This window comes from Malaya genurostris, chromosome 3, assembly GCF_030247185.1.
Source record: "Malaya genurostris strain Urasoe2022 chromosome 3, Malgen_1.1, whole genome shotgun sequence".
Classification (NCBI taxonomy): Eukaryota; Metazoa; Arthropoda; class Insecta; order Diptera; family Culicidae; genus Malaya; species Malaya genurostris.
Genome location: NC_080572.1, coordinates 298660295 through 298683859, shown reverse-complemented (window position 1 = coordinate 298683859; position 23565 = coordinate 298660295). Strand labels below are relative to the sequence as shown.

General features: G+C 37.1%; 1 protein-coding gene across 3 annotated transcripts in view; it reads left to right on the top strand.

The window, feature by feature from the left end:
* LOC131435561 (neurotrophin 1) overlaps window positions 1-23565 on the top strand; it is a 64377-nt gene that overhangs the window by 12211 nt on the left and 28601 nt on the right. For 2 of the 3 annotated variants that reach the window (XM_058603579.1, XM_058603578.1), the window contains exon 2: window positions 7754-8441. In XM_058603579.1, the coding sequence (XP_058459562.1) occupies window positions 7944-8441 (498 nt within the window). In that variant the 5' untranslated portion in view covers window positions 7754-7943. The remainder of the gene's footprint in view (window positions 1-7753; window positions 8442-23565) is intronic. The other variant, XM_058603580.1, reaches the window with a different exon arrangement.

The following is a 23565-nucleotide window of genomic DNA, read 5'->3' as shown; positions in this document are numbered from 1 at the left end:
AGGGAAGGGGGAACGAAAAAGTTAGTGACAAAAAAAGATCTTGTTAGTTCCAATGAAGATGGTGGACAGGGACGGGGATCGAGAGAATCGGGCGGATGTTAGTGTCGAACCTGTAGGTGGAGTTTATACTTTCTGAGCGAGGAATAACACATTACACTTGTATATCAATGTGTTTAAGGTACTGGTATTTGAGAAGCATATATAAGCTATCCCGACTCGCCAACACATCCCGAACCGGAACCTTAGGCGGTCTACCTCGGGCCCTAAGGGATTCCAGTAGCTTCGACCTGGCGTCACGATACTCTACGCACGACCACACGACATGCTCGATGTCCTGATAATCGTCGCCATAGGTGCAGAGACCGCTCTCCGCGAGCCCAACACGCCGGAGATGTGCGTTGTATGCACTTGCTTTACTTCCTACTGAGTCAATTGCGCAGGCTAGAATGAACAAAATATAACCTTTCATCCAGAACCCAAATAAAATGTCACTTACTACCTCGAAATCATCGTCGTTAAGTTGGTACGTTCGATACAACAAGCGATATTCACCTTCAAAAACTTATCGCTCTTCCAGAGGATAATTTTGCAAAGGCACCCGACGTAAGACGTGATGATTATAGTGTTGAAAGCCTATGTTTTAAAAATGTATCAATTTTCAGAAAAGGTACTTTAGTTTGGTTGATTTTGATTGCTTTTCTCAAAGAAATTTTATTAACTGGGTATTATCAAAAGTTTTGAACATTGAGGCTTCATTGTAAACTACTGGATATAACACATGGATCAATAAGTCCCGAGACTAAAGCAGAGATGGCGCTCGTAGTAAACCAGTAACCACGTCTTTCTAGAGTACTAACCTTTGCTTGAAACGGGTCAAAATTTTAAGTCGATCCGACCAGAAACAGCTGAGTTATCGAGGTTGGAGTAAAGTCGTTTTGCAGTTGGTTTAAAAAAATGGAAAAAAACGAGTTTCGAGAAACAATGGATTGTAAAATGTTATCCGGACTCTTGTCCAAAAGCAACGATTTGTCGGTGGTTCGCCGAGTTCAAACGTGGTCGTACCGACACAAATGACGCGGAACACTCGGGTAGACCTGTGGAAGCCGTTACACCGGAAAATGTGATTGAAGTGACAAAAATTATAATGAAAGATCGTAAAAGGAAGCTCCGTGAGATGGCTGAGATGACACAGATATCATATGGAAGTGTATTTACTATCCTTCATGAAAAATTGAGCATGAAAAAGGTTTTTTTTCCAAGTGGGTGCCGCGATTGCTTTCGATGGAACAAAATGCACCCTGCCACAAGTCGATGAAAACAATGGCGAAATTGAACGAATTGGGCTTTGATCTGCTTCCCCACCCCCCATACTCGCCAGATTTAGCCCCCAGTGACTACTGGCTCTTTGCTGATCTTAAAAAAATGCTCCAGGGAAAAAGATTCGGCTCAAAACTGAAGCTTATTTTGAAGCGAAAGATAATTTTTTTAATAAACATGGTATTGAAAAATTGGAAAAACTTTGGAACCATTGTATCACCCTGAAAGGTGATTATGTTGATGAATAAAAAAAAATTTTGCAGAAAAAATGTTGTTTCCATTGTTAGTCTCGGGACTTATTGATCCATGTGTTAGAGGCAATTTTGAGCAGATCACTTTTTCAATTTAATTCCTTCGAAAACAAGGACGCTTTACCAACCCGGTCGTGTGGTAGAGCCGCTTAGGGTGGCGAAATGGTAACGGATTGCATAAGAACGCAGGCTCGAGTCCTGTCTCTGAGCGTATCATTTTCCAAAAAATCATCTTTTCTGTGAGTTTCTCATTCATTTCTAGCATATGTTTCCACTCAGTTATGTATCAACTGTGTACAGAAAACATGATGAATAAATTCGCCGATGAACATAATAGAACCTTTCTGAAAATTTTCAGGGCGCGTATGGTAATTGGAATTAAAAAAAATGCTAAATTTCTAGCTCTTGCAATCTGATGCTATGTTGATAAATCGATGGTGATGTATTTGAAATTTATTCAGCATTATCGTGGTGTTGGAGTGAAATTTTCTATAAAAACATCCAATAATATTAACATATACGCATGTTATGTAGCAGATTGAAAAATTTTACTTTATTTAACTTGAATGTCACACGCAGAAGTAACAAAAGTGCAGGCTTTGTCTACGTCAATTCAAACAAACGCCATTCAAACGCTGCGCCTGGTGTGTGTTAGCGACATGTACAATGCTGCACTCCTGTTACTTCTATAAATCAAATTCATGCTAAATAGCGTTTTAATGTGTTTAATCTAAACAGTGCAGTGTAATCAACCAACTGCAAGCCATTATTTGGAATGTGCAAAAAAAAATTGTTATTCGTTTTGACCACCCTATTCTTGCTGAGCATATAATAATTAAATCTTGAACGAATTATTTCGGTGTCGAACAGAAGCACAGTGAAAATTCAGTATCGAAATATCATCGAGTGATAATGAAATGAACTTTTTCTGATAATGAATTCTTCAACGCTCAGTACGAGAATAGATTTTTAGTTTTTATCTCGTACGGATCGAGTGTGGATAAAGAGTTTTTGTTTACTACGGGTCAGGTTTGAGTTTAATATAGTGATGTATTTATGTCTTTTCATTGTCTTTATAAGAGAAATCGATGAGATTTCCATTTCGGAGCCATCTCGCTCTAAATGACGTTTGACGAATGACGAATATAAACACTTTCAAAATTTATATGGCACACTAAATTGCATAAAACTATTGGAAAATTTTTCAAGAAATATTCATATAAATTAACAAGCCCTCGGATTCCATTAGTCTATTAAAGATTGTAGCAACATGCATTTTTCAGAACTGTACTGAAGCGGTTTATGCTCCATATAAAATTTTAGCACTCATCTTCAATTTTTCTTCAAAAAGGTTTCTATAGTCTTCATAAACCTTCTGTAATCTCCTGATATCTTTCAAGGATCAAATGTAAACCCAATTTGCTGGTGTTAGTAGTATGTGTGTTTTGCATGAATGCTTAAAGTTACAATAAGTAGTATTGATATTGATGGCCACAATTTCAGTTAATTTTGACGTGTCACAGGTAAAGGCTATATGAAACAATTATCATAGAACTTATTCACGGCAAAACAGTGTCAGCATTAGATGGTTTGATTTTTAAGTATGTTATTGTAATACCTCTACTAAAATATATGTTATACATATAACCTTTGACGCAAACTTTCTTGCAAACAAATCTTATTTTATTTCCAGAAAAAAAAATCTGTCCAATCTGCTTCGTAAATGATTAAAAATCATTTCCGTTTTACGAAACAGATTCATGTATAGTCTTACACCTGAACATGTTTTCATAATAAAGGTGCAGTAACCAGCTAATGACTGCAGTGGTGTGATACTATATTTTTCATTCAACATGGGACACTAACACTCACGTGATGCAATCGGTGGTGCACCTACTAACTCTGCCGAATTCAATTGTTCAGTGCAACCAGTTCATTAAAGTTGCGTGCACAATTAAACATTAAACATTCAATTTTTACAAAAATTTGTTTACAAACAATTGAAAAGTCTACCTTTTCGAATTAAAACATGAAATTTAATCAATTTTTCGTCAATGCTGTATGGAAAACTTATTGGAAATGGCAAACCATTTTTCATTTGGAATTACCAAGTAAAACATTTAGCTACACTGCTCGTTTGCATCTGTATTAGATTGCGCTGTACAAAATAAACAAAGCTAAATATATTGCTGTCAGAAAACCAGTTCTCTGGTGAAATAAAGAGTTTTACGATAACCTGCTGTATTCATGCCCATTTGTTTATAGAAACAAAGATTTTTATTCCCCGTCTCCCATCGTAGACTTTCGTAGACTTTTCAAATTGCGCAAAAAATTGTAAAAAAATAAGCAATCAATTTTATTTGCAAACGACTTCCTATTTCGGAATTACAGGGTAATAAGCATAAAAATTTCAATTTTACAAGCATATTTCTATGTCCTTAGCGATGTAAAAATGAATAACAATTTTCGAACATTTTTTCCCGGTTTCTGGTTCCAGGAATGCCAGAAATAGTGGACAATGAATCCAAAACGAAACTCGTTTCATTTTCTCAGAGATGACCAAGCCAATTTTTACAAAACTAGGTTATAAAAAGTCTTCTAGACTGCTACTGAGTTTCATCTGAGTCCGTTCTCCAGGTCAGGAATTACAGAGTGAAGCGTGGTTTTCAAATTCAATCGTAATTTAATGTGACTTAAAGTCAAACAATTATCAGAGCAAAACATCTTCACTGCACTTGAAAACCTCAACGCAGCAAAAGGACCACTGAACTCACAACATCATTAAACTATCGCTTCAGCTTATCCCTTATGAACAGATTTTCTTTTTAGAATTTCATTAAATCAGACGTACGTAATTATCGAAGGATTTCCATTATCTCCTGCATTTCAAACATGTTTGAAAGAATAATAAATGAAAAAATATTTCAACAAGTAAAAAAATTACATAACTTCAGAACAACATATCTGTTTCAAATCTAAAGAAGTTCATCACATTGGACAATGAAAGCTGTGTAGAAACCCTATACACCAGTGGCTCCCAAACTTCTTTAGTCGATACATTATTAATTCTACTGCCTAAGATAATATAATTGCTCAGCCGGAGAATTAAAGAGAGATTCAATAGGTAGGGGAAGTACTTGATAAGTTTTTGCGTGCGGTATTGAATCACAGGGGTGAAACTAAAATTTGAATCTTATTCCAAGTTCTTTTCTATCGGGCTTCTGAGTTGTGTTTCATCACATCCACAGTAGTTCAATGGGCAGACTGTCTCTGAAAACTTTCATATTTTTAATCTGTCAGTTGGCCAAGGGAGAAAAATTCGACATTAGGTGTGTTTTCTTGTGTCAAATATATACACATGGGAACGCAATGTTTTCATTATAAATTAAAATCATTTTGAGAGTTTTATATGAAATTTATCACTAAAAATATCGCTTTTCACTTTTTTTGCTGTTCGAAGGCATAGCATTGGAAGTGATAGCTAAAATTAAAATATCCAGATAGAAAGGAATGGCATCCAAATACACACAATTTCATTTCTTTCATGTTTGTAATCTCCATATTTTGTTACGCATAAACTGCGAAACTAGTCCAAATGGTTCATGATACGAGAGCTTTTAATCATGGTGTACTATCAAATACTATGTTCACACTATGAGTTAGAACAAGTTTAAACTCTGATTTCATGGTTTAATCGAAATAAAATGTTTTACTTTTGCGTTATTTCATATTCAGAAACGTCACATTAAAACATGTTTTCTCGAAATAACATGATATAATTGTCAGTAAAGCACAACCCTGCTAGCATTTTCCCTCACTTTTCGACTATGTCAATTGACAAACTGTTCAACAACAGCAATTTTCCATCAAAGTAGCCATGTATTCATAATAAAACAAAACTGGAAACTGGTACCAACGTTGCCAGGTGTACCGAATTCTCGATATTTATACAGATTTTTGACCTCTACACCGCAATACGGATGTGTACTCCCAAAATACCGATAATTCACGGATCATTCAGATAAGTACCGATTTTAATTTTTAGCTTGAATAGACATGAGAAAAGGTTGTCGTGGGACCTTTTTTTGCTCACCTTTTGGTGAGATTTTCTACTACTTATCTAGAAAGATCCTGATACCGATATGGTACAGAGAGATTTTTGCGCCGAATACAGATTTTTGGAAAAATGACCTGGCAATGCAGACTGGTACAACCTCTTTTGTTTTCGAATTAAAAGATGAGTTTTTTGGTCATTTGCTGCTCGAAAATATTTATTTCTCCTAAATGGCCAACGTTTTGAAGCAATAAAAATCCGAAATGTTGGCAATAAGCGTGAAACGATAATATCCTTCATAACTAGAAGAAGTACCTGGCTTATTTCTTATTTTCCGGATGTTGGCATTTTTGCAGTTTGTTTCTAAACAAACTCAATACCAAGTATAACATAATCTTAGTGTGAACAGTGCGGTTTTAACTTTATATTACTTTCGTTAAAACATTTTATTTTCTGCAGGTATGAACATAGTATAACATGAAAACTCACTGTTTTTCTCAAACTTACTTATATATGGAAATTGATAATTATGAAGTAGGTTGGTTGAAAAATAGTTCCGTTAAAAAAATTCCGGAACCAACTAGGACTACTACATTTAATGTTCAAACCTTTAAGAGAAATACAATGGCTGCAGGTACTTTTCTTAATTTTCAAAGCCATGCTTATATAACTAATTGTCGTTGGCCACAAAAAAGACTTGAGTGGCACACTTTCTCGTTCGATTCATATTTTCTACCCTGGAGCATCAATATTAAAATCAGCATAGAGCTAATAGTCGTTGAAGGCCAGATCTGGAGACTCTGATAGTAAACCTTGATAGTGTACCCCATATTGTAAAACGTGTCCCCGAAAATTTTTCGGAGTATTCCGTATTATTATTTGTATTTGCTGTCACTTTCCGTGCAACATCGTTTCATGTATTTCTTCGGAAACAAAAAACCATCGAAGTAGGCGTGAGCATCGGACGGAAAAATTTTCGCTCCCATCAAAGTTTTTCGAAAATTTACTTTTGTTCGTTTTTAAAGAGAATGCAATTAATGAAGTCTTCGTGATTGTGATTATGTGGTGATTCTATGTTAAGTAGAAGTGATTTTTCCTATGGAGTCGTGTGATTTGAACTGGCTTGATGCCAAACCTAACCTAGTTTCCACCCTAACAGCTGTTAAGCCGTTTGTTTGAACCCAGTTTCAACATTATTGAACTGAAATTCGAGTCAGTTTCGAACCTGATTCTTATAACGGGTTTGCTCACTCCCCCGTTGCTAAGTGCGAACCCAACACAATTGTTTGAACAGTGTTTGTTTGATGGAACCTGAGTCAGTTTCAGTTTTCTCAAGCTCTTCATCATTAACACAGTCTTCTGTGTGAGAACTAGTGATTAGTTTTTAATCGCATCTGGAATTTCGCTTGATGTCTGTCGTTCCACATTGAATTATTTCTAATTTTCCAAAACTTTCAACCGCTAGTTCCGGAAGAACGTTCAATGATTTAACAGACGCCCAAAGTCATCGTTTCCTGACGGGTTGCCAATCAGCTGTTCAAAATCCCGTAACCATCCAAATACCAAATAACAAAAAATCTCGTTGATGTTTCTACTTGGACATGTGTCTAGAAAAACGAGAATCAATTTGTTTTCACCGATTTCGAGTGATTGAACCAATGCTAGACCACTAAACAGCAGCAGTTGAAGGCACCAATTGAGGTTCCATTGCCGATGGTACTTTCCATAAACGTTTCAATCTTCAAACAAGTTGTGAAGAGCACTTCAGGGTTCCATTTTCGTTCCGTGGCAACGCACCGGCAAGCTACTCATAATCTAGATGCGGCAATTGCGATTCGGATGCTAGCAGCTGAGCAGGTTTTGGTTTCACGCACAGCTGGGGCCATCCGAACAGTCATCCGAACGGTCGCATCGCGGTAATTTTGGGAACATTTATAAAACAATTGAGCAGCATAAGTTTCCACCCAGTGACACATTTTCATTCGCTTCGAACAGGGGAAGGCTCCTTCGAAAGAAAAGAAAAAAAACCCGGGCGAAAGTGACAACATTCAATGACAAGGTTGAAACGGTTCCGTTGAGACCGTACAGGTGTTCGTGGTTTTCCTCTGATTGTGGTGTTTATCTCGGAAAGGTTAATTTAGGTGCAGAATCCGGAGATTTAAACAGCTGGCGAAACAACCGGAGAAGAAAGTGACGGAACTGGTTTTTTTTTTCTGTTGAACAGTGAATGGGTGTGTGATAAAAAGTGTTGTAAAAAAGAGAGAATCAAGTTGAACAGAGCCAGCCAGTGGTTTGGGGGGGTTTGGAAGAATAGAAGTAAAATGCGGCTCGTCACGCTGGTGGCGCTGGTTGCCACCGTCGGACTGGTGAAATCCGACGCGGACCTGCCGGATTTCGATTTCGATGGCACGAAGGGTGACGACCAGGATGACTACTATTACGTGAGTGAGGGGGAAGATCAGCAAATGCAACCGTCGCACAAAATCCTCAACTACAACCGTACGGTCGGGGAGGATACGGGCGGTGGAAGTGCCCCGGAGGCTGATGATGGTTTCCTGATGGAGGACGACGACACCAGCTTCGAGCTGATGGACGACGTAGACTTTGTGGAGGACGCCGAAGCTAGCAATTTTCAGCGGAAGCAGGCCGCCATGCGCCAGATTATGATGCGGGCTTTCGCCAATCGCGAGATGCAGAGAAAGTTTGGCGAAGTGTTACCACTGCTGAAGGTGATGTCCAAACAGCAGAAGGCAACACTGGCAGCGCTGATCTCGGCCCAGGTGAACTCCCGGGACGGTCACACGATGTCACTGGAACAGGTGAGTTAAATGAGTCAATTTATTGGTTGGGAGGTGATTGAAGATTTTCGATTTGATGATTTGAAAATGCCAACCAGTTTTGATAGCGCTAATCGATTAAATGCGATTCCGTTAGGATTGTAATAAAGCACTTAGTGATCCAATTAGATTTTTCAGGACATTTTCATCAGTTTTGATCCTTCAGTTACTAGTGGAAATATCTCGAACACGTTCCAAAAAAAACCATTACTGCTTGTCAAATGCAAGTTAGCGTCATATATTTACATTTAGTGAAGTGTAAATGCTTTCCAAATAAAGGGCGTTCACTTAAAGATTTCATCTATAGCTCGATTTTGATAAAAGTACTTCTGAGTCCCATCGAATTCTAGTTGAAAAATGCGGAGAACGTGTTATATCCGTCGCGTCTTGAGAATGTTGGCTAAGATAAGGAACGCACAGAGCAACCAAAAAAATTAATGATGCCAAATTGCAAGGAATGTTTTTAACGAAGAGAATATCTAAATTACAAAACAAATGACGGAGGGGTTAAATGTCGATTTCTGATCGTCAAAGGTAGAAAAATGGGTTCCTCATGTGGCGGAACGAGAGGCAACAAGCAAAACTTTAACACTGGACATGCAGTAAAGGGTTTGTTTTTGCACTTACCGCTGAGAATACTTTACGTTGAAAATGTAAATACTAATCGCTAGCGACTGCAAGTGTAGAAATTGAATGAAGCATTGTTCGAAAAATGGCCGGAATGCTCCACATGTTATGAGAGTCATTTTTCAGTACGAAAACGCTCCCGCCCACACAGCGAAAGCGATGAATTTTTAATGTATTTTTAGCTGAAAGTTTGCCTAATTTTGAGAAAGATCATTCATACCACACTTAATTTGTAGGATGATTCATTTTCTGGGGGACGGGTGTAGCGTATTTATTAAACTTGCTTGAAAGTATTTTGTAAGAAATACAGGAAAAAGGAATTTGTTTCCATTTGCCTCAACTTGGGACATAACAGTTCAAAACTAAAGTGTTTTTCAACTAGTTTTGCTTAGAACTTCAGTTCAAAAAGTGCTACTTAATAGAACCTATCAAAAAAAATTTTCTAATAAATCAAAGTTTTAAGACACCAAATGCGAGAACAAGAAGACTAATTTTGTGAGGACCCTAAGTTACTAAAAATAAATAGCAGTCAAATTAAAACCGTTAAAGGTATCAAGCTAAGATGCTTGATATACTACCTTGATCAAAAAGTTCCCGGAGTTTATTCAGCTTACAGCTCAGGGTGGCGGAAATGGTATGCACGGATTACATAATAACGCTGGGTCGAGTCCTACATCTGAACGTATCTTTTTAGAACTGGTGCAACGAATGATTTCTACCACTTTGAACTACCACTTTTTTACCACTTTCAACTAGTTGGATAAAGCACAAGATTCGTTCTTGGGCTGCAAGGTGTCTACTGCATTTTTCCAAGCATCATTGCAGTATTCTGGTCAGAGCTCTGACTGGACATTGCAAACTCAATTATCACATGGCTACTATTCAGCGTGCTGAGTATTATTCGTGTGATTTGTGTGAATGCGATTACGGTACTTCATATCATCTGATATGTAACTGTCCCGCATTGACGCAACTACGTATCCGGGTTTTTGGTTCTCCATACATGGTTGAGTCTGTGTAAGCTGAGCAAAAATTAAAGGATATTCTATCGCTTCTCACCCAATGTGGTAAGGAGCTAAAATCAGAAGGGTTCGTCTGTATTGACCTTAAATAGGTTTCAGCAGATTGTTTGGTATCCTTTATGGGGTGCCGAATTTACTTCTGCTCGTACATACTGAGAATCGTTCTGCATTCTTCTGGGAATGCAGAATTGTGTCGTTTTTGTGAAATATCTAAATCCTCTCGGGGTTTGGAGGTTTTATTAACCGTGAATTTTGCTTCGTTGATAAACAACTGTTCTCTTCAGAGTATCATTGCCGCAACACTCTTCCAACATTTGCCATTTCATCGTTGCGTTGAAACTGTTTTTAACGCAGAATTTTATGCAAACTCGTTGTTGCAAATTCAATTACATTTTGAAAATTGTTCAAAATCGAGGACACGCATAATCGCAGATGTACTCAATACAGCGTAACTTTTTCAAACATCCAGGTATCAAGTTGAAAATTTGATAGAATATCGATGACAGATGCGGTAATTTAAAAAAATCTAATCGGGTGATTGAGAGCGCCACTCAGTGATGATTACGGGAACTTTTTGATCACGGTAGTAGTTTTCGCTTTCCACCTATACAAAATAGCATTGGAAGCCGTTTCACATTTCATAGAATTTATAAAATACTTTATCTAATCAGAAAAAAAATCTGTCAAAAAAATAACTAGATAGAATCTGGTTAAGGCAAGCGAGTTGTTGACGGTTCGATGCGTAGGGCACTGGTTTTACAAGCCATTTGACGTATTTCCGAGCTCCGAGCTGGAAGGATGGTTAGTGTCAGTAAGATGGCTCGGTACGGTATGGATCAGATGTAAAGTCTGTTGAAACAGAAATGGTCAAATGCTAATAAAGGAATGTAATACCAATGCTTTGCTTTGGCGATAGCTCTCTGAACAATCATTTTTTACCTATCTCTATAGAAAGGTATTAGAATTGCTGAAAAACCCGACTTTTGAACGGAGCCTCGAAGACCCATTGTGTTATATACCATTCGACTCAGTTCGACGAGATCGGAAAATGTCTGTGTGTGCACTTTTCGAAGATATTTTTACCGCTCAATTTTCTCCGAGATTGCTGAACCGATTTTAACAAACTTAGGCTCGTTTGAAAGCTACTGTCGGGCCATTGCACAGTGGTTCAAAAGCGCAATTTCACGCTCTTAATTTATAACTCATAGGATCGTGGTTTTTGAGGTACAGTATCCTTAGAAAAGTTGCTCAGAATAATAGACGCCATCTTATGGCAAATTTTGTTTATGTGATTAATCCCCCTAAAAGTGAGATAAAAATTTTGTTTTAGCTCAGGGCCAACATAGAGGCTAAGTTACTTCGACAAAGTTGTGCAGAAAGTTATTTCAAACAAGTTTGCTGATGGTACTATTCCCGTAACTTGAGTGTAATTCAAGATATAATATATTTTCTGAAAAGGGTTTCCAAAAACCAGTTTTTGTAAGAAGATATATATGTTCAATTTATATGAGTTTTTCATGTTATACAAAGTTTTTCATCTTTCTGAAATACAATGAACCTTATCATTGCAAATGTCAAGGACAAGGATATTTGAAAAGAACATATCTCGCCTGCAGACGACCGCGGACGAGTAATTCAACCACGGTATGAAAGCTCTTTTGAAGTAGTTTAATATGTAAATAGTCTCATCTGCACCTTCCTGCGCCTTTTGATAATAGACAAGTTAGAATTTTATGTAAAAAAATATGAAAAATTGCTCTATTTCATTAAACTGAAATAATAGCAGCATAGTATGTTCGAGAAAGTTGTGTAGTTTTTCAAAATTAAAAACTTTGTATAACATGAAAAACTCATATAAATTGAAAATATATATGTCTTCTTACAAAAACTGGTTTTTGGAAACCCTTTTCAGAAAATACATTATATCTTGAATTACACTCAAGTTACGGGAATAGTACCTTCAGCAAACTTGTTTGAAATAACTTTCTGCACAACTTTGTCGAAGTAACTTAGCCCCTATGTTGGCCCTGAGCTAAAACAAAATTTTTATCTCACTTTTAGGGGGATTAATCACATAAACAAAATTTACCATAAGATGGCGTCTATCATTCTGAGCAACTTTTCTGAAGATACTGTACCTCAAAAACCACGATCCTATGAGTTATCAATTAAGAGCGTGAAATTGCACTTTTGAACCACTGTGCATTGACGAAGTTCAAAGATCAAATGGCTGTGACTTTTGGTTCCAGAGATATGATGGTATAAGTGACGTAACCGACAAAACACATTGATTTTTACCGCTCTTATATATAAGGATGCCAATATTTTGGGATCACCTTTAATTTCGTAAAGCGCTAGTGCTCAAATGTTTGAGCACGGCGGTTAAGGTTTGAAAATTTCGATCTTGAAAAAGCACCATAGGGGAGAGTGCATGAAATTTCCAAGATCGAAAATTTGTTTTGATGATAAAAGTCTTAAAACTGCATGAAACGTCGAGATTTAGTGCATCTTAAAAAATTTTCTTTTTTTTAATCAACTCTAGGCTTTTCCCGAAAAGTCGATTTTTTCAAAAAAATTTTTTTTTTCCGAGATGACACTTAATCTCGACGTTTTATGCAATTCTAAGCTTTTAGGTATCAAAATTTTTTTTTTGATTTCGGAAATTTCATCTACTCCCCTATGGTGATTTTTCAAGATTTATGAAAATTCCACTAAGTGGACTAAGAAGGGTTTTTTTTAGATTAGCATCACTCTTCTCATACAAATAGGCAATGCAAATGTCAAGCGCTTGGTTCGAGAAATGATCCCGAGTATGTGACATAACACTGAAGCATGCTTTTTTGAACTACTCGAATCAATCTGAATTAATTGGTGTCAAAAATGAGCCCAAATTAGTGTCAGACATTATTTCATAAAAAGATTTTAAAAAATCATAAGACTATTTTGAAGAAAGAGAAAGACACTATCACACCACTAGGTGGATTAAGAAGGGTTTTTATTGTACTATGAATATGAAGTCGAAACCGCACAACAATCGACCGAATGGCGCTTCGAAGGCGAGCCGTTGTTCTAAATTTTCATCCATTATAAAAATCGCCACACGAAAACTTTTCAACTTCTTTGTATAGACGCCAAACAAAAACTAATCGTACGATATGCGTCAAAATTTGACAGAATGTGTATAAAAGTGTTGCCAACGTTGAGAGAATAAAAGTTTACCGATTGGACAAGCGCGGGAATTTTAAAATGAAAATTTCGGTTCTTTTTTTATCATAAGGTATGATTGATATGAGAAAGGCATCATTACACCACTAGGTGGATTAAAACATTTTTTTTTCGTAATTTTCGATGTTTTTTGAACTTTTAGACGTTTTCTTACTATACTCAGTGTTGGTGATTGCCGAAAATTTGACAGAAGCTGCTCGATATTTATCTATATTGTATGCAACATTTTCAATCCGGTAGAAGGTGCTACAAGAACTCGTGTCTCTCAATGCATGAACCGTGAGAGAATTTTTCCACATTTCTTCGTTCCACTTCATACTCTGAGTAATTCACTGCCCTTAAAAAAATTAACAGTTTGATAATGATCGGTGCTGTGTGGAATTTACCAAGAGAAAATCGAAAGTTGACAATTATCGCAGGAAATTGAATCGATGATTCGACTTGATGATTTTCATACTAGGTTGCAATATTTCAAAACCATTCACATGGAGCTTTCACATACATTTTCAAAGGTTGTATGCACATAGTTAGTATAAGTAGTATAAGTGGCAATAGTAAAATGATTCTATCGCAATTATCAACTACCCGTATAGAATCGGATTGCGAAACGAGAATAAGCGACCGTTTGTTGCTTCAGAGAGAGAGAGTCCCGACAGCAGCGTGCAAACTCGTGATGCTCAGACAGGTCATCGAGAGAAATTCGCTCTCGCACTGGTATCCATTCTATGTTAAATGAACCATGCTGGTTTTTTTTTGTTGCTGCGACGATATCCGTCTCTTTTTGATGGCACTGATTGAATCGTGTGAAGAGTTGGTAGAGAGCGTTCTTTAATACAATAAAAGCTATCCTTGACTATACTATGGGGTGCCGTTTCAGAATTTATCCTCTGTGAGAGTAATAAGATTTTTATCTTGAATATTTCTAGTTTCATCTAACGTATCAACATAATTTTTGCTATATGTCATCGGAAATATGACCAGCAATTTATGATGATGTTTTCAGTTGCATGACTTACAGGTTCAGAATTCAGTTCAAGATGCAGAATCAAGCATTAAGTTCCAAATTCCAGTTTCAATTGAGAAGAAATATTCTGCTGTTCTTGCGTTGTACATTTGAGGGAAATGGTATCAATATTGTGGAGCATAAAAAATGGAGGCTAATTATCGGTTCTTTTCAGTCTCCACCATTTCCTTGCTTTAGTATTAGCAGATCGGCATTTTGCAAATTGACTCTGTAAGTCATTCGCAGTGTTTACTGCAACGTACAAATTACACGCAGATTTTTCTCAATCATAGAAGTAAACAAAAGGAAAAAGGATGGTATCCTTATTTCGTTGATTTACTCAGTGAAAATAGTAGGAACGCGAGAAATTTTTCTATACGTTTTCGAGATTGACAAACAATTTTTTCCCTCGTCAAACATTGATCGGAAAATTTTCGAAAAATTTATCGATGTTTTTTGTCCATTTGCAGTACGTTTTAGTTTACTAAACTTTTTTTACTCGAAATTTCATTGAATTTTTTACTATTTAATAAAACGTTGCATATTAAAAAGGAGTTACTTTTCTTTCGACTACACGTGAATTTTCGTAAAATTATGTCTTTTCAAAAATTTAATTGTTTGACAAAAGTATCAAAGAAAACAGGAATCTAATAAATTAGTAAAAAAATTTAAAGGAACTGAAACTTTTACGTTGAAGGTGAACTTTTGAATTACGAGTTCGAAGGACGGAAGTGAAGGTTTCAATTTGTCTCTGTCCCAAAAGTCCCGAAAAGTTTAACATCTGTTTTTCAGCACAAAATATTTTTCACTTGAAGTTATTTTTTTTGCCATTTCGTGTTGAAATGCATTTCATAAATCATGACTCTGTGCAAATTGCATCAACTAAACGATGGAAAAAAGAAATTAAAACAGACGCCACCCAAGGGCAGTCTAATAATCGGTGTTTTAAATACAAATATTACTTCGCACTTCCTACCTCGGACCAAAAAGGCAAAAAACGCGAGAAATCCTTTCGACAGGCGTTACCGTACGACGGATTAATTAGTCGGTGCGCCAACGACGACTTTGGCAACGACGACGACGACGCCATCGCAAGCAGAGTAAAACAAGCAATTTACCCAAACCAGTTAGAAGCGAAATTGCGAGTTGTCGGTTGTCGACCCGCAGACAGACGGGTAGTGATGGAAAAAAACGGTGTTCCGTGAGTAAGGGAGAGTAGGAAATTGCGGATGCTGAAATGTGAGATATTTTATTGCACTGCATCCGAGGTATGCACGAGGCTAAATTGTAATAAAAAAAATAAAAAACGAGCACTAAAGTGAACCGCTGCTGGTGACCGAATTAATTGGAAGTTTGAGCTGCCGGGGTTGTTAAATTCGGATTATCATTGAAAAAATTAATCCAACTGTCGCTGCCTGGGGAAAAATTGATTCGATTGAAGGTAGGATTTCGTTTCCAGGCTGGCTGGACGGCGTGCATTCCGACGGCTATCAAGTGGAATAGTGAGTGAATTAATTATGTTTGCTTCCCGATTCGTGCCGAATGATACGGGCAATGGAATGGAAATTTAATTCATATGCTATGGATAATGTGTAAAAACGAATGATGAATGTGCCTTATTTTGTATGGTGAGCCACATCAGCGTGTTCAACTGGAACAAATGATGAACGTGATCGGATTTCATTTGACTAGTGATTAGCTAAAGTCCGTTAGAAATAGACACACTTACTTGAATGAGTCTTTGTTCGATTTCAGGAAACGAGTTCTTGGAGTTCAAATTCGTGATTCAAATTTTTCAGGAATTGTTTTGAGGCAATCAATATTCATATTATAGTAGCTGCGTTCTACTTGCAACTCATTTTTGTTTGGTTCAATCTAATAAAGTTAAAACTCCAAACTAAAAAAAATTCAACGCCCTTTCATTTTGTAGTATGAATCCAGAGTCTCTACCAATGCCCATGTGTATAACTTACTGCGATTGTTGGTAATTGAAAAAATGGTATTAAAAGTAGGACAAGTTCTAAAAGCGATCATAAGCGGGTGGATTAAAAACCAATGTTGATTAATCAGGTAGCTTACTAAAAATGCTGAGAAGAGGAGAGAAGACATAACGAAGACTGGACGAAGACAGGATGAAGACAGAATGTGTGTGAAATTTCTAAAAATTTCGAATAATCAGATAAAAAGTGACATTCGTTTACGTGGAGCTACTTTTGTTCTTTTCGTAACAATGAATGCAAAACAATTTTGTGTGTTAATTTATCATTGATGATCATTATCATTCTGATCGTAAAATTGAGGTGGTTGTTTCAGAAATTATTGAAAAAGGCCACGAATTGCTTATATTTAATCGAAAATTGAAATTGCGTTTGATAGCTGAGGCCGTAAAGATATCAAAATAAAAAGAGCTTTTTTTAAAGTGGGTGCCACGTTTACACACATTCTATCAAAAACAATAACGTGTGGTTGATTCAGAGTTTGACCGTGTTTACAAGTAATAAATCAGGTGTTTCATGTCGGTATGTGACAATGGATGAAACATGGATTCATCTTTTTACTACAGAATCAAAACGAGCGTCATCTGAGTGAACTGCTTGAGAATGTTGTGAAAGGATAAACAAACAACAGCGAATATTACATAGCGTTGTTAGATTGATTGAATGCAATAATCAAGGAAAAATGCTTCTCTAGGCCATCTCTGAGAAAACAAAGTGAGTTCCACTATTGTAGGTACCTACGAAACCGGATTCCGGGAACAGGTATAGTCAAAGTTGGTCCGAGAAAAGTGACTGGGATCCATTTATGAGCCAATGGTTACAATCTAAAGTAGTTAATCGAAAACCGGAAACCAGGGAAGCCGAAATTTTGTTTGGTTGTCTACTGACAACGACTACCGATTGGAATAGTTTTGAGGCAAGTTTAGAAAATATATTTTGTCCCGGGTTGGCGGTTCAATGCATAGGACACTGGTCTTACAAATCAGTTGTGGTATGTTCGAGCCCCGACGTGGAAGGAATCGTAGTGTCAGTAGGATCGTAGCTCCAGCCATGCAATGGTTCTGTACACTCTGAATCGGCTGCGAAGTTATTGTAATTCCAGAACCGGATGTCAGATCCGGATAAAATTCAGGAATTCAATATGGAACCACGAGTTTCATTTGTACCGAAGTTTGTGGAAAATCGGTCAAATCAAGTGAGTGAGATCCATTCTGGAATATATGACCACGATTTCCGGTGCTTCCGGTATCAAAAATCGAGAGCCTGGATAGCCGGAATCGAAAGTAATTTTAAATACAACTTTTGATACTAAGCACCCAGTAATTCTGGAACCGGAAGCGGGAATCGAATAAAAATCAGGATCTTTGTATTGGACTACAAGATCTTTCATTTGAATCTAAGTTCATGAAAATCGGTTTAGCCATCTCCGAGAAAATTGGGCGCAAAAAATGTTACATACATAGATACACACATACAGACATTTTGCGTACTCGACGAACTGAGTCGAATGGTATGTGACTCTCGGCCCTCCGGACCTTGGTTCAAAAGTCGGTTTTCACAGTGATTGTATAACCTTTCTATAAGAGAAAGGCAAAAATGATTTTTTTCTCGTTACCCTGAATGATGTACAAGTGTAATTCACGTGGTTAAGCAAAACAGTTTCCTATTTCAGGGTTCCTCGGTTCGAACCCGAAGTATCCAAGGCCAAATGTCAGTTTGCTCATGACTTATCATGACGTAAAATATCATGTAAGGACACTGAATGAGATATATATTATATCGTAGTAACAGGAATGTAACCCAAGTATCATTTATAAGTCTCAACCACTTAGAGGTGTCCGATCACAAATCTATTCTACGTAATAAAAAGAACATTTTTTTTCTAGATCAATCAATTGTACTCATAGTTATGCAAATCAACTTTATAACACGGGGCAATGGCACAGGTATTTTAATTACATATGTCGTTTGAGAGAACTGAAACTGACTCAAGATAGTTTCATCAAACAACTACTTCTAACGAAACCGTTTTGGGTTCGCACTTTGCAACGGGGGTGTGAGCAAACCCGATACAAAACCAGGTTCGAAACTGATTCGACTTTCAGTTCAATAACGTTGAAACTAGGATTAAATCTGGCTTCAAATTGACGGTTTGACATCAAGGGGAAACGATATTGGAAGATTAGCTGTAACAACAAATAAGATCTCAGTAGGCAGTAGGCCGATGACAGATTACCAGCAGTGTTGGTGATTGCCGATAATTTGACAGAAGCTGTCCGATATTTTTCTATATTGTATACAACATTTTCAATCCGGTAGAAGATGCTACAAGAACTCGTGTCTCTCAACGCATGAATCGTGAGAGAATTTTTCTACATATCTTCGCTCCACTTCATACATTTCACGGCCCTTTAAAAAAATTACAGTCTGATTAATGATCAGTACTGTGTGGAATTTACCAAGAGAAATATCGACTACCGGTAAAGCATCGAATCGCGAAACGAGAATAAGCGACCGTTTGTTGCTTCAGAGAGAATCTCCACAGCAGCGTGCAAACTCGTGATGCTCAGACGGGTCATCGAGAGAAAAATCATGCCGGTTTTTTGTTTGCTGCGATGATATCCGTCTCTCTTTGATGGCACTAATTGAATCGTGTGAATCGCGTTATTTGAAATGATAAAATCCCTCCTTGATTACCAGTACCTGATCTGTCAGAGATAAGTGCGGAGATCAGTCAACTGAGGAACAACAAAGGGCGAGCAATGACCAATTGACAAGCGAGCTAAGCTTGACTGTTGCAACTACCGCTAAATCACATTACTGAACGCCGTCTACAAGGTACTCTCCCAAATCATTCACCTATTCATTGACTTCAAAGCGGCACAACCGATCGAGAACAGCTATGGCAGATAAAGCACGAATACGGTTTTCCGGATAAACTGATGCGATCAGTCAATGCAACAATGGATAGAATGATGTGCTATGGCAAGGTGATGGACTTTTGTCGTGAATACGACTTACTTTACTATGGGGTTCCTTTTCAAAATTAGCCATATGGAAGAGTGGGCAGAACTTAATCGTGAATATCTCGACTTGTATTAAAGGCAGCAACATAATTCTTTCACCATTTCATCAAAAATATGATCAGGAATTTAGGATAATATTTTAAACAGTGTGAGATAACCACAAACAACTCAAAAATTAAGTTTTCTCAAAATTTCAAAATAATGCGGAAAACTCTTCACTTTCGCTTGGGTTTTTCGCGCAAGGACGACGATTTTGAAGTAGTCAGGCACATATCTTCAACTGAATGCGTATAAAAGGGGAACCGTGGTCGAAAATCGATCATTTCTTTTCGTGCGTTCGATGGAAGCAGACGTCGTGGGAGTTAAACCTTTAACCAGCAGCGACGAAAAGTGCACCTTCTGCGTGGTTAAAACCTCAAACGCTCAGGTCGCAACTCTCATTCGCTTGCTGGCCTTCAAGGCGAGAATACTGCCATCGTGGGAGCAGCGACGGAGAGAGCACCTGCCATCATTTGGTTTTCGGTAGTCGTAACGAGAAGTTCAATTTTCAGATTTTAGTTCCGCAATATTATAGGTTTAGATTTCAGAGCCTGCGTGCTGCAACTGGATTCTGGAACTGTATTCCGGAACTAATTTGAGTTTCGAAATTGCAATTCTAAAATTGAAACTGGATTCTGAGTCTGTTATTTTTTCTAAATTTAGTTCTTGAACTCAGGATCCAGTTCTTTATTCCAGATTTCTTCTATTCGGTTCTTTTTAGAACCATAATAATACTCCTAAAGAATTATGCGGAAATTTACTTTACTGTACTCTATAAAACCCATTCTGGTAGTCATGGCGAAAAATCGTCTTCATGTTTTAGAGTTTAGTTCTGGAATATGGGTTTAGAATTCAGAGTCTGCGTGCTGAACTAACTCAAATCGTCACTCTTCATCGCGTTCATAAAAATTTCTTTTCAGGGACACCATTTTTTTTATTATAAAGAACTATACTGCTTATTTCATAATATTTAATTGCGTTTCAGAATGTTTAATGTAACTAATCTGTAATTTAGTCTAGTCGCATCGTTTAAATTTCTAGTAATGAAAGAGGGGAAAGTTGCACAATTCAAACAATCGATGAACTACCAATTCGAATTCGGAAGCATAAATAAAGCGTGTCATATTCGTATCCATGACATCCAGTTATGTCTCTGACATTACACACCCATACTTTTTTGTTTCTTGTTTAATATTTCTATCGAAAGTCCGTTTAGCTATTTGTCTTCGCTGACGACGTTGATATTGGGACATGTAACCTTGAGAAGATGATGGAAACATACATCTGACTGAAAGTCGAAGCTAGGCGTATCGGACTGACTATTAATGCGTTGAAAATAAAACCATGATGGAAAGAGGCTATCCACAAAATATCCGTGCCGTAAGTGGCTGGCGGCGAGCGGCCATAAACCAAGTTTAATGGAGACGTGTGGTTCGGTTGCTTCCCGCACTTACCTGATAGGACGAATTAATATCCTCTTTAGATAGATATACAGTAAAGACTGTCCCAGAAAGTATGGACGCACTTTGATTTCGCTGTAAACAATTCACAAGTGTTAGATATTAAAATTTTATTCGATATACTGATAATATTAGACTACAACAACAGAATATTATTCTCAACATTTGCTACTTAGCCATTGTAGACTAGCTGGCGCACCTTCTTGCGATCGTTCCTCATTAAATTGCGTTCAGACTTTTTGGCGACAAGTTTTGACACTTTTTTCCAATCTTTTTCGAACTGTTGAATGGTTTCAGATGCCTAAGATGTGCCTTCGTTGATGCCCAAAATTCCTCAATTGGTCGAAGTTGTGGGCAATTTGGTGGATTCATGTCTTTTCGGTAGTATACCATTCTACCGTTGATTTCGAGTAGTGGCAAGAAGCAAGATCTGGCCAGAAGACAACAGGATCCTTGTGGCTTCGAATCATGGGTAGAAGTCGTTTTTGTAAACATTCCTTGATGTATATTTCGCTGTTCATTGAAGCAGTGGTGATGAAGGGTTTCGAAATCCTACCGCAGCTACAAATTGCTTGTCAGACCATAGCTATCTTACCAAATTTTTCGACTTCAATCGATGTCTCGGACTGGTTTAACACTTGCCTTTCTCGCACCGTATAATATTGTGGTCCCGGCAAGGATTTGTAATCGAGTTTCACGTAGGTTTCGTCGTCAATGATTATGCAGTTCAAATTTCCAGCAAGAATCGTATTGTACAGCTTTCGAACCCTCGGCCTGATCGATTCTTCTTGTTTCGGACTACGTTTTGGTTGTTTCTGCTTCTTATAGGTTCGAAGATTCAAACGTTCTTTAGCACGAAGAACATTTGACTTCGAAGTGCCCACTTTTTTGGCCACATCCCGAACTGAAACCTCCTTTTTTTTGCTCGAACGCCTAACTGAGGGTTAGCAGGACCTTTTTTTCGACCCGTTTTCGGTCTATCCTCAAAAGTTGCATTTTGCACGGCTTTTTCACTAACTCCTTCCATTTTTGCTATCTTTCTCAGTGACAGTCCGCGTTCTGTGCACCATTTGTACACAGTTTTTCGACGTTGTTCTGCTGGAAGTCCACGCATTTCGAAACAAACTAATGAAAACAAATAGCACATGTGTTTAGAGAAGAGTGTAAACAACAGGATGCAGGGGGTAAAAATTATCTGATAGTGAAGCAGGAGTACAGAGACTAGAATAAAATATCGTTTATTAATTCGTTATTTTTTTACATTTTTTTACATTTTTTATTGTTGCAATAGAAACAGAGAATTTCTCTCATTGGAGATATTTAAACTCTCGAAATTTTCCACTTTAGTTTGTATAGAGCTTTAATTTTTAATTTTTTAAATTTAGGTTAGAACTAGCTGATCCGTCGAACTTCGTCTCGCACGATTTTTTTTTTGAATTTATGTTTTCGGACAGTAGAATTGTCGAACGTCTTATGCTGTTATTGTATCTTTCCATTGTTTTACTGATTACTTGGCTGAGATGAATTCATAAAAAATTTTATGAAAATGTTAAAAGTCTTTGTTACGCAAAAATTAATGGAATGCACCGATCCACTTATCATCTTTTGAGTTAGTGCATCGAACAGCGATTGTAGATCTTTCTCAAACTGTTGGTTTCGACATAGGAGATAAAAAGTGAAGCAAAAATAACTAAAATGACTACTTAAAATTGATTCCGCTAATTTACAAAAGCTGCATTCGCGACTTGTAGTTCGTCACTTCTCGCTAGTCTGGTGATATTATTTAGTCGTGTTTGATGAATGTTCGTAGCGTGACAACCACAGGAACAATTTTAGATCAACAATTTAGCGACAAAACTTTATTTTCACTTTTAATTTATGACTTCTGGTCAGTCATTAATTATTTAGTAAATTGCTGACATATCATAGACTCGGATGATTCGCATCGGTAAGTTGGACTCCTCTAGTAGAAGGTAAAAGTTTAGATACGAGAAACCTTCTGATTATTTAAATGAACCTTGTTAAGTCGAAATTTTCCGCACTTTATCTTCGAATCCTTACTCTTCCTTAAGAGGGGGGTAGGGTCTAACACTTTTGAAAAATCATTTATTATTTTCTTTATATTTTCGTATAGTAAAACATTTGAAGAATTTTCTGCGAAATTTTCAAGCCTATTGGAACGAAACTCTGGAAGTTTTGGACTTTTATCTGCAGCTATCTCATTCTACGGAGAAGCAAGAGCTCGGTGCACAGGCCCAAGATTTATACTTCGATTCACTTCAAAACTTGACAAAACATTCTTGAAATGTTTCGTTATGATAAATTATAAAAGAAAAACTGATTTTTCGAAAATGTTAGACCCTACGGGCTCCCTGGAGTAATTAATTGTTTCCATTGATTTTATAGACAAAAACCTTTAAACGCGTTTTCCTCGAAAGCAGGTTTTGAAAGTCCGTGTCCATCGTCATTCAAAAACTACTGCACCATTTTTTTTTAAATATGCTGCGATCGTTTGTTCACTTCTGATTAGTCTGCGCTGAGATACAGTGGACACCATCATTTTTGCGATTTTTTTTTCAGAAATTTCGTTCAACAAAATAAATCCAAATGTTTTGCATGATGAAAAGCATCATTCAAACAACATTTTGTAATTTTTTCGTGGAAAAATATTGAGAAATAAGTCGGTGAAGAGGTATTTTTAGGACGC